The 12,995-nt window shown below is 39.4% G+C and overlaps 1 protein-coding gene across 1 annotated transcript in view; it reads right to left on the reverse strand.

Annotated features, from left to right (window-relative positions):
- LOC135276074 (myomesin-1-like) overlaps positions 1-12,995 on the reverse strand; it is a 148,739-nt gene that overhangs the window by 71,680 nt on the left and 64,064 nt on the right. Inside the window, exons 11-13 of the mRNA XM_064379371.1 lie at positions 9,514-9,655; positions 6,326-6,525; positions 3,878-3,946 (exon numbers count right to left, since the gene is read on the reverse strand). Of these exons, the coding sequence (XP_064235441.1) occupies positions 3,878-3,946; positions 6,326-6,525; positions 9,514-9,655 (411 nt within the window). The remainder of the gene's footprint in view (positions 1-3,877; positions 3,947-6,325; positions 6,526-9,513; positions 9,656-12,995) is intronic.

A 12,995-nucleotide genomic window follows, 5' to 3' on the forward strand; every position in this document is an offset into this window, starting at 1 on the left:
GTATATTTAGAAGACCCCATCATCTCAGCCCAAAATCTCCTCAAACTGATAAGCAACTTCAGTAAAGTCTCAGGATATAAAATCAATGTGCAGAAGTCACAAGCATTCCCATACACCAATAACAGACTAAAAGAGAGCCAAATCAAGAATGAACTGCCATTCACAATTGCTACAAAGAGAATAAATACCTAGGAATTAAACTAACAAAGGATGTAAAGGACCTCTTCAAGGAGAACTACAAACCACTGCTCAATGAAATAAGAGAAGACACAAATGGATGGCAAAACATTCCATGTTCGTGGTTAGGAAGAATCAATATTGTGAAAATGGCCATACTGCCCAAAGAAATTTATAGATTCAATGCCATCCCCATCAAGCTACCTATGACCCTCATCACAGAACTGGAAAAAATCACCTTAAACTTCATATGGAACCAAAAGAGAGCCCGCAGAGTCAAGACAATCCTAAGCAAAAAGAACATAGCTGAAGGCATCACGCTATCTGACTTCAAACTATACTATAAGGCTACAGTCATCAAAACAGCATGGTACTGGTAACAAAGCAGAGATATAGACCAATGGAACAGAACAGAGGCCTCAGAGGCAATGCCACACATCTACAACCATCTGATCTTTGACAAACCTGACAAAAACAAGCAATGGGGAAAGGATTCCCTGTTTAATAAATGATGTTGGGAAAACTGGCTAGCCATGTGCCGAAAGCAGAAACTGGACCCCTTTCTGACACCTTACACTAAAATTAACTGCAGAAGGATGAAAGACTTACACATAAGACCTAATGCCGTAAAAACCCTAGAAGAAAGCCTAGGCAAAATCATTCAGGATATAGGCATAGGCAAGGACTTCATGGCTAAAACACCAAAAGCATTGGCAACGAAAGCCAAAACAGACAAACTGGATCTAATTAAACTCCAGAGTTTCTGTACAGCAAAAGAAACAATCATTAGAATAAACTGGCAACCAACAGAATGGGAAAAAGTTTTTGCAATCTACTCATCTGACATAGGGTTAATATCCAGAATCTACAAAGAGCTAAAACAGATTTACGAGAAAAAAACAAACAAACCCACTCAAAAGTGGGCAAAGGACATGAACATTTTTCAAAAGAAGACATATATGAGGCCAAGAAACATATGAAAAAATGCTCGTCATCACTGGTTATTAAAGAAATGCAAATCAAAACCACATTGAGATACCATCATCTCACACCAGTTAGAATGGCAATCATTAAAAATCTGGAGACAACAGATGCTGGAGAGGATGTGGAGAAATAGGAATGCTTTTACACTGTTGGTGGGAGTATAAATTAGTTCAACCACTGTGGAAGACAGTGTGGAGATTCCTCAAGGACCTAGAAATAGAAATTCCATTTGACCCAGCAATCGCATTACTGGATATATACCCAAAGGATTATAAATGGTTCCGTTACAAAGACACATGCACAAGTATGTTCATTGCAGCACTGTTTACAATAGCAAAGACCTGGAACCAACCCAAATGGCCATCGATGATAGACTGGACAAGGAAAATGTGGCACATATACACGATGGAATACTATGCAGCCATGAAAAATGATGAGTTCGTGTCCTTTGTAGGGACATGGATGAATCTGGAAACCATCATTCTCAGCAAACTGACACAAGAACAGAAAATCAAACACCGCATGTTCTCACTCATAGGCAGGTGTTGAACAATGAGAACACATGGACAAAGGAAGGGGGGCATGACACACTGGGGTCTGTTGGAGGGGAATAGAGGAGGTATAGTGGTGGGTAGGGAGCTGGGGAGGGATAACATGGGGAGAAATGCCAGATATAGGTGATGGGGGATGGAGGCAGCAAACCACATTGCCATGTATGTACATATGCAACAATCCTGCATGTTCTACACATGTACCCCAGAGCCTAAAGTGCAATTATATATATATATATATATATATATATATATATATATATATATATTTTTTTTTTTTTTTAAAGCCCTACACTTAATGTTAGGCTTAATGGTGAAAGATTGAATGCTTTCACCCTGAGATCGGGAAAAGGCAAAGATGACCAGTCTACCACTTCTATTCAATATTATACTAAAGGTTCTAGATGAAACAATAAGGAAAGAAAAAGAAATAAACAGTATCCAGATAGAAAAGGATTTATGTTTATTTACAGATGGCATAATCCTGTATGGCAGAAAATCCATAACAAATTTCAAAAAAAGCCCCTAATGTTTATGAGAATTAATAAATTAGTTTAGCAAGGTTGTGGGACACAAAATCAATACACAAAAATAAATTGTGTTTCTTTATACTAGTTTCTTTATAAAAGCAAATTAAAGTAAAAAGCAATACCATTTACAGCATCATCAGAAATATGAAATACTTGAGATTAAATCTATTAAAATGTGCAGGACCTGCACACTAAAACCACTAACAGAGAAATTAAGGCAAAGCTAAATAAATGGAAATACAGGATATGTTCATAAATCAAAGGACTCGATGCTGTTAGGTTGAAATCCCAACATGTTTTTGTAGAAATTGATAAGCTAAATTTAAAATTTATATAGAAATGTAAAGACAGAATAGCCAAAACAACTTTGGGGGGGGAAAGCCAACACAGGATTACAGGACTTATACTTATTTTAAGATGCTAAAATTTTTATATGAAAAAAATGAAGCTCAGAAAAGCTATAGTAATAAAGACAGTATGGCATTGACGAAGGGGAAAGAAAAATAGAGATTCCAGAAATCAATCTACAAATACGTAATCAACTGAATTTGACAATGATGCCAAGACAAATTCGTTGGGTAAAGAATAATCTTTTCAATAGATATTGCTGAAATAATTTAATAGCCATATGCAAGTATAAATGATAGTAATAACTGAGACCCTTACTTCTTGTAATATAGAAAAAAATAATTTTAAATGGGTCACAGAGTGAAATGTAAAAACTAATGCTATAACATTTCCAGGGGGGAAAAAACAGGAAAAATACCTGGATTTGAGAAAGATGCCCAGTGTCACAAACACTGGCCAATGAACACATGAAAAGATGCTCGACATTATGAGTAAAATGCAAATAAAGCCACAAAGAAGTGCCACTAGGAACCCACTAGAATGGCTAAAATTAAAAAGACTGGCCACACTAAGCGCTAGTGACAATGTGGGAGAAACTGGGAGTCTCATGGAGTGCTGGTGGGAATGTAACATGGTACAATCATTTCGGAAAACAGTTGGCAGTTCCTTTAAAAATTAAGCATACACCTATTGTATAACACATCCATTCAACTCCTAGGTATTTATGCAAGAGAAATGAAAGCATATGTCCACAGCAACAGTTAAGAATGTTCATAGAAGCTTAAAACAGTGAATGAATAAATACATTGGAATGAATTGATAAACACACCAATGCAGGTAAATCTCATGCTGAGTAAAGAAAAACAGACAAAAATGAACATGATTCAATTTATCTAAAATTGTAGGCAATGTAAACTATAGTTACAGAAAGCAGATCAGTGATGGCTGGAGATGGGGGGAGACATGAAAGGGAAGAATTACAAAGGGGCAGGGGTAAATTTTAGGGGTAATAAATATGTTCATTATTTTGATAATGGTGATGGTTTCATGGGTATATACACGTGTAAAATTTATCAAATTGTACATGTTACATTTTGCAGTTTAACTGCATGATACTTACACCTCAACAAAGCTTTTAAAATAAAATGGGATTCTCTGACAATATTACTTAAAACTCCAGATATTTTAGAATGTTCTTCCCAAAACGTCTTAGGCAATGCACACTGCACCCTCTACAACAAAAGTGGAACTGGCTAGCAAAACATCAGCAACAGTATCTTGGGGAACCAGACTTCTTATCTGAAGGTTCTTCTTCAGTAACAATGATCTGCCCAGTCCAGGGTGCTGAGGGGCGACCTGAACAGAGACAAATATAAAAATCACAGACGTTCACAAATGTGCAATTTACCAGCTGCACTGATGAATTGGGAAAGTGGCTAGATTAGTCACAACTGGGATTGTTACTAGTAGACTTATGTGTTTTCCTATGAATCTTATCCAACACTTAGAGGGCATTGTGGGGAACACAGTTCCTGTCCTCAAGGGACTCGTAATCTGCTGGAGCCTAGAATCTGCCTGGACTGGCTGAGTAGATGTTTCTGGAACTGTACTTGTACAAGCTAGGTAAATAACCTGTGTTCATTTAACTGTTCAACATGACTCTCCCGAAACAGGTAGGCTTTCTCATCCCCTCTGAAGAGATAGCATGCATTTGGGAGAAACATTTCCAGAACAATTGTAAGCCCAGTAGTTATTTATCTGTCATAATGAAGATGAAACAGGAGAGTTGATGATCCTCCAGGAAAGCTTAGCAAAGCAATTTTTTCTCACTGCATTTTGAAAAACATTATCTACAAAGGAAATCAGTTGAGATCCTGAGGAAGGAAAATGAATGATATGGGTACCAAGTTAAAGCGAAAATTCACTTGTATGATCCCATAAACATCAGAGAGAATGGTTCTAGTCCTGCATTAACCAGGGGAGTTTTTGCCAGAGTTTGCACAAAAACAGAAAAAGGTGGTAAAGGAGATAACTTATTTGCAATTCAGACGAATCTTATTTTTATTGGAATTGATAAAAGAGGAGTACGTGAATGTATGAGATGGAATTTCCCAGTTTAGAAAAGGGGGCAGGAAGTCGGAGGGTTGGTGAAAAGTGACTGAAGAGCAATCAAGGAATCTGAGGAGATGCAGTTGCCAGGGAAACTGTGACATTATTATTTTATTTATTTATTTATTTTGAGATGGAGTCTTGCTCTGTCGCCCAGGCTGGAGTGCAGTGGCACGATCTCGGCTGACTGCAAACTCTGCCTCCTGGGTTCAAGAGATTCTCCTGCCTCAACCTCCTGAGTAGCTGGGATTACAGGCACCTGCCACCATGCCCAGCTAATTTTTTGTATTTTTTTAGTAGAGATGGGGTTTCACCATGTTGTCCAGGTTGGTCATAAACTCCTGACTTCAGGTGATTCACCTGCCTTGGCTTCCCAGAGTGCTGGGATTACAGGCATGAGCCACCGTGCCTGGCCAGTGACGTTATTTTAATTAGATTTTTATGATGCCACTACATGTACTGAAGGTAAAGAATAACACTGTGATGTGGCATAGACCAGCAGTCCTCTACATAGGTGATTTTGCCCCTTAGGTGACACTACTGGCATCTAGTGGGTAGAGACAAGCGATGTTGCTCAGCCTCCTGCAATGAACAGGACACCCCCAGCCACCTCCTCCCACAACAAAGAATTGCTGGCCTAAAATGCCAGTAGGGCCAAGGTTGAGAAGCCTGGCATAAGACTGAAATGTTACTATCCAACACGTCTCGTAATGCCATTTTATGTTTCCTATAATTGGAGATGTCATATGGGTTTCCATGAAACAAATATAGGGCATGATTCATGTACCACGATTTTGACATTAAGACTTGGAGACTAAACATATTGAAATATTATTGTTATTATTGAGATAGAGTCTTGCTCTGTTGACCAGGCTGCAGTGCAATGGCACAATCACAGCTCACTGCACACTTGACCTCCTGGGCTCTAGCGATCCTCCCACCTCAGCCTGTTGAGTAGCTGGGACTATAGGCATGTGCTACCACACCTGGCATTTTTTTCTTCTTTTCTTTTTTTTTTTCTTTTTGCAAAGTCGGGGTCTTTCTATGTTGCCCCGGCTGGTCTTGAACTCCTAGGCTCAACCAATCCTCCCACCTTAGCCTCTCCAAGTGCTGGGATTACAGGCGTGAGCCATGGCACCAGGCCTGAACAAATTATTTTTGAATCTGATATGAGAACTCAAACATAGATCAGATATAATGTTGTCTATCTGTTTTTCCTTTGATATAGAGAGACGCACTGTACTGAGATATTAATGCTCTAAGCGTGGACTCCAAGGTAAAGAAATAGACCTTGAGCCAGAAAGAAAACTATTTTTGGAATGTATAACAACAGGAATAAAAATTGTCTCCAGGCCCTTTGCTTTCATACTTCATTCCACACACAATGCCTGGAACTCAGTTTAACAACATAAAGTCTTCTGAATAAAATAAAATAAAGCTCTTAAAAGAATGGCTAAGGCAATGTTTTCTGGAGATTTTCCTCCTCGGATTTTCTGATGAAAAACAGGATTTCTTGTTCTTGTCTCCCTCTAGTGGAAGGGAGAGAAACGACCTTGCAATGAAGCTGATTCCTGCAGTCATTTTTAAAAGGTTTACAGAAGATCCTGAAAAACGAAAAGTACTTACTTTTAAGTCTAGCTTTCTCAGCTGGATCCAGAGCAGCCACGGGCTCAGAAACTCGAGATGGGAAACCTATTCCCGTTTTATTCACAGCTCGAACTCGGAAGATATAGGAACGACCTTCAATCAATCCAGTGACCGGAAAACGAGCAAACTTCACAGGTGTGTCATTGCACTGTGACCAGCTATCTGTGCCCACCTCACACCTAAGGGAATGAGCGTGATTGACAAAAATATTAAAAGAAGTATGGCTCAGTGACTAGCTCCAGAGCTGCAAACCCGTCCAGTTGTTTTGGATCTTCTCTCTGTAAAATATCCAAGTCAGGTGTGGCTCACTAGCTGGTGAACTGCACGCACTCAGTTCCACTCAAATGCACTGTGTCTTCTTTACCAAGAGGAAAGAAGCCTCACGTCCTTCCTGAACTCATGAAAAGCAGGCATCTGAGGGGCCTTGTGTACAAAGCAGAGGGGTTTGGGGGTTGCTGAAATAAGCAGATAAATGTCTACAATCTTTGCATTGGAGAGGATCCCCCAAGCATCTCCCTGGCTGATGCCTTCAATTCTACCATTAGTGACTTCTTTGTCTTCTTTAGGTATTTTCTTTGAAAAACAGAGGTATTATTTAGAAAGCTGGCATCTTAAAAGATACCTATTTGTACTGTAGTTTGGAAAATAGTTCACTATGTGTTCTCACTTGATGGTCATTCCATCCTGTGTAAAGGATAAGGAGGTTATTGTGAAGATGTTTGTTTCTTTAACAGATGAGATTGATGAGAGGTGGGGAGATGCCCAGGCCTGACAGGGGCAGATTGAGTAGGTATTTGGAAATGCTGATTTCTAATTGAGTGCTTTTACAGCAGTTGGTACCTGGGGATGGAGTGGGTCACTCCCCAGCAGACAAATGTGATAGCTCATATCATGCTGTTGGCCTAATCAACAAAGCTTTAGAGGCTCAACATGTGATTAAAATTGACAGCACTAGGATTAAGCAACTCTTACTTTTTTTTATGAGCAGAGTGCTGTACTTTTAGTTCATATAATTTCCCCAATATGGCTCTATGTCTAAAATGTGTAATTCCCATATGATTTTCAGGGGCGTGTGGGTTGTCAGTGGCAGGACAAAGGTGGTTGGTATGGGGGGTTTATCGCCCCTCCTCATGATCACCTTCCTCTCTTTGATACAGACAATAGACAATTTCCTTATGTAACGTGGAATAGATAATTTACTCACTTTCCTTATATAAAGTGTTATGAAATGTGTCTTCAATCCCTGCCTTTGATCCATTTCCCCTAGTCCTCCTTGGTGGAAATTCTGGAGCTGCTAGGGGTTTGGGGAGGTAGGGCAGTGGCAGAAGCTGAGAGGGCCAGGACAATTCTTCAAACTACATCTGTCTCCAGAGATTCAGCCTCTTCTCTGTGCAGATACTGCTGTGGTGACCCAGTGATACTAGAGCGTGCTTCCTAAGCTCATGTGGGCAGAAGGAAAGGTGGAAGCCACCACTTCTGACACTTTCACAGCATGTTGGAGCAGAAACCTACAGCCAAGCTCACATCTGAATTCTAGCTCTGCCACTTATTAACTGTGTGATCTTAGGCGAGTTAGTGCTTCCTCACTGACATGTGGTCTTTGGCCGATATTCATTTCCTACTTGAAATAACAGTACTGACCTTAAAAGGTAGTTATGGGTTAGTGGTTAATATATGCAGTGTTTAGAACAGTGCCATGCACACAGTAAATGTCTAATATATAATGGCCTCAAGGTGGGTATCTTCATTACAACTAAGACCAGAGGAGGACAAAATGTACATATTGACCCCAGCCTTTCACTGATCAAAGTTTAAAAATCTCTTGGAAATGTGCCAAAGACAATAAAGCACAAAAAAGAATATATCTAAACCTTCACAGTCCATCACTACTAAATGATGAAATGTTATGAAAGCATTATTTCACATATAGGGTTAAATAGTATATGATTTATCAGAAATATTTCTTAGAAATAGTTCTGAGCACAATCACATATATTTACGTACTGCGAGGTTCAATACACCCTTGGTGCAAACCCATTGTGCTAATACGACCCAGATTATCCATCCCTAGTGATTTCTACAATGAGATTTCATTACTCAAAAATGAAAAGAGAATTGGAGCAATGATCTGAATAGAAACCAAGTTAGAGAACAATGTTATTTAGGCCAGTAATCTAAATTTACTGTCTATATTGTCCAAACTCATGTCATAATTAATGTGTAAAGCCCAGTTACTATAAATATCAGAGCCTCTAACTTTTGGAGAATGTAGACAAGAACTTGTAGATAGTGCGTCATTTGCACTATTGATTTTTTGTTGTTACTTCTTTGCATAACTTGAAACCACATCCTGAGATAGAAATACGACTTTGGTAGTATTACCAAAATAAATATTCTTAAATTATTGACATATTAGGAATATGGACATTAACTATGTTGAATTCCAATTGTTTCATTTCCAAGGTGGCCTCTATGAGGTCCACAAATTCACAGCATTCTTGCCAAATTAGTGACATGAGCTGGTAGCCAAATTCAAAAAATTCATATTTGGAATGTAGGTAAATATCTAATTCATCATTTTTACCTACATTCCAAAGATGAATTTTTTTGAATTTGACTAGGAGCTCATGTCACTAATTTGGCAAGAATGCTATGGATTTGTAGACCTACTAGAGACTTAACAGAGGCCATCTTAGAAATGAAAAAAATATATATATCTACCTACCTACTTACCTAAATTCCAAAGATGAATTTTGTAACAGTATGATATGAGCTGTCACATTTGTCTGCTGGGGAGTGATCCACTCCATCCCTAGGTATCAGGTACCAACTGCTGTAAAAGCACTCAATTAGAAATCAGCATTTCTAAGTACTTACTCAATACACACACACACACACGTATCTATAATGGGTATACATACCCATTATATACATATACACATATATATATGTACCATTATATGTATGTGTGTGTATGTACATATATACACATACACAGAAAGAGAGAGACAGATGGAGACAGAGGCAAAGAAAAAAAGAAAGACAAAGAGAGATACAGAAATAGAAACAGAGGAGGAGAGGAAGGCCAGAAAAGATTTCCCCTAGAAATGATGGGAGAAATCAAGCATGCATCTCTATGACCAAATAACTGTAACAGATGCACTAACTTATCAATAAAATATCCCAGAATAGGACTCCCTCCATCGACAGCTGGCTGTTTCCAAGAGATGATGATATAATCTTTGTTGGCCTCCAAGCACTTCACATCCAAGGGAGCAGCTGGGGCTCCTTCAATCTCTGCATCAGCATCTGTGGAGACAGAGAAGGATCCCATTCATTAACCCTCTCAGACATGCTGTCAGCTTCGCAGGCTGAGGTCTCAGTGCACATGCTTCTTACCACATCATCACAGTGGCTCAATCTTTGGCCCCTACACAGCAAGCATCAAATCTTGCTATTTGTTGATCAACATAACAATGTGTGTTTTTTACCTTCTGCAGGAAGAACACTGTGTTAAAAAATAGAAAGTGCTCTGAAAAGAACCCATGACCTTTGCCTCATGACCCTTGCAGCCCAAAATGTTCCAAAAGAAAATTAATATGAAGAGGCTGAAGATTGCATTCAGACAAGTCAGTTGTGCCAGAAATTCAGTTCTCATGACATTGATTGTGCAATGTTGCTAAGAAACAACTAAGAAAGGCTCCCAAGGGGGACAAATGCCCCTTCTGGAGGCATCCACAAGAGAATACGAGTCATGGAGCTTTGCCCGTCCCAAGGCAAGACACTACCATTTCAAAAGAGAAAAGAAAACATTTGTTTTAATCAAATGGTTGTTACCAAGCTGAAGATATTTAGGAAAAGAACTCCGATGCAATACTCACATCTGAGCTTAGTTTATCTGAGTTTAGTAAAAGTCTGGAATAATACAAGAAATAGAATACAATCGCTGTTTATGAAATGAGATTCCCTGACCACGAGGCCCCTTAGACACAGCTAAATTAGTGAATCAGGGCTGTTTATAGGAGGGAGAAAAGGGGGAATAAAATATTCAGTTAGTAACCTTTTAAGTGAGAATAATTAAGACAAGAGGCAGGGTCCCTGGAGGAGAAGGCCACATGCCAATTCCGCATGGCATTTGACCAGCGCTTTCATAAACAGTTAGTAGAAGAGGCTGAGACATGCAGGAGCCACTCACTCAAGGGAAAGCACCCATGTCAACCGAACAAACACTTTCTTCTCCTATGATCTACATTCTGTAACTCTTAAGAGTTGCAAGGACATTTGATAACATGGCAGAAATATTTGTCTACTTCTCCATTTAATAGGTTTGCATTATCTTGAAGAGCTCAAGCCACTTGGGTTTTGAACATTCTGTTTCTTGCTCTATGAATCAACAGGAAAGTGTCTAGGCAAATATCTCCTGCAGAAGTGCTATAGGAGAATGTAACTAATTCATCGTGCCTAAAACTTAATGTAGAATCTCTGCATGCCACTCATTGGGAAACGAGCATTTTGATGAGGAGACACTTCTTTCCTTTCAGGCTTTGAGAGCACTGGATGGCAGACAGTGGGGATGCTAATGGCAAAGGCAGAGCAGAGCTGCAGAGGAGGTGGGGATGCTGAGACTGACGTGCTTGGGCTACAAAAGAGGCATTGCTAGAAAGCCACTCAGCTGCCGGGGGGACAGCTGGCAACCTCTAGTCATGTCCTTTTGCTAATGGCCTATAGTACAACAACCAGCAGCCTCTGCAGAGTTTAGTGAGCTGGGCATCCATTGCATAGATGCATGATGGCAGGAATGTACTGTAACAGAGCCTGGCAGACAGCAGGCATTCAGGGAGCCACTGTTCAGCATTTGTATAGCATTGATTGGAACTGAGGTGGGCTTGACAATCTTCCAAGTTACTCAGGCATTCATTCACTCATTCATTCATTCAGTATTCTTCTAGGTGTTAACTGCAAAAGTTAAAAAATAAAGATCCTAGCTGGGTGCAGTGGGTCATGCCTGTAATCCCAGCACTTCTGGGAGGTTGAGGCAAGTAGATCACTTGAGCCTAGGAGTGCGAGACCAGCCTGGGCAATATGGTGAGACCCTGTCTCTATATTTAAAAAAAAATAGCCAGGTGTGGTAGGGTGAGCCTGTGTTTCCAGTCACTTGGGAGGCTGAGGCAGGAGGATTGTTTGAGCCTGGGAGGTAGAGGCTGCAGTGACCTATGTTCCTGCCACTGCACTCCAGCCTGCATGACAGAGCAAGACCTTGTCTCAAAAAAAAAAAAAAATCCTTCTTGTTCTCAAGAAGCTACAATGTAGTATGGGAAACAAAACATAATTGGGATGACAAAAGAAAATGGTGACGCAAGGAAACAGTATTTGGCTTCTAGCAGCTGCTACACAGTGTGGGGTCTATAGTACCCTTCAGACAACATTAATCCTCTTCTACACCTCTGCCCTTCCCTATCCCAGCCCTCCAAATGGTCAAACTCTTGTAGGTTTGATGATTAGATCAAAGATTAGCCCACAACTCTTTGTATTTTGACCTCTGACATAGACTATTAATAACTTTTTGCAAAATGTGAGTAATTCTATTGTCAGTCTTTATTGTAAATTATTATATATATATAATATCAAATATATGATAATCAAAAAAAGTTAAAATCCCTTTTTTATAACTCAGAGATAACTACTATTAACATACTGGCCTAAATCTTTCTAGACTTTTATTCTACACTTACAAACTCAGAAATGATTATTTTTGAAACAAAGTGATTGTACTATATAGTTTCATGTAAGCTGTTTTTTCTTGATATATTTCCATATCAATACATGGAGGTAGACACTGGTTTTGGTTGCTGTGTGTTATACCATTGTTTCATGGAACATCTATTATACTTTATTCTATAAATTGCATATTGGTGAATATCTATATTTCTTCCAATTTTCCCCCAAACATTTTTTTCACCTTTGTCCACTTAGTTCTTAGAATTGTTGGAAATGTCTGTTTTTGATATCAGTGGCAAAGACCCTGAGAAAAGCTGAACCAGTTTATACTCACCAGCCACTGTAGCAGTGCTTGTCCCGCCATCCCTTTACCCCAGTGGATTTCAATATGATAGGAAAAAAGATCTATTTCAATTTTCTTTTTTCTTTTTTGAGACAGGGTCTCACTCTGTGGCCCAGGCTGGATTGCAGTGAGGCAATCAGCTCACTGCGGCTTCAACCTCCCAGGCTCAAGCTCTCCTCCCTCTTCAGCCTCCCAAGTAGCTAGGACTATAGGGACACTCCACTATGCCCAGCTAATTCTTTAAAATTTTTATAGAGATAAGGTCTCACTATGTTGCCCAGGCTGGTCCTGAACTCCTGGGCTCAAGTGATCCTCCTATCTGGGCCTCCCAAAGTGTTGGGATTACAGGTGTAAGCCTCTGTGCCCAGCCTCATTTCAATTTTCATTGATTTGATTACTAATGAAAAGTTTTTCAAATACTTAGTTGCCATTTTCAACTCTTGTTTCATGACATTTTTATGACATTCTTTATCACATTATTTCTCTGTCTCTTTCTCTCTTCATGAGAAAGAGAGAGAGAGAGAGAGTGTGTGTGTGTGAAAAAAAAAGAAATAGAGGAAGTGAAGGAAAGAATACATCAAACCCTCA

Source organism: Aotus nancymaae, unplaced genomic scaffold (assembly GCF_030222135.1).
Source record: "Aotus nancymaae isolate 86718 unplaced genomic scaffold, 86718_ANA_hifiasm-v0.15.2.pri h1tg000020l, whole genome shotgun sequence".
Lineage (NCBI taxonomy): Eukaryota > Metazoa > Chordata > Mammalia > Primates > Aotidae > Aotus > Aotus nancymaae.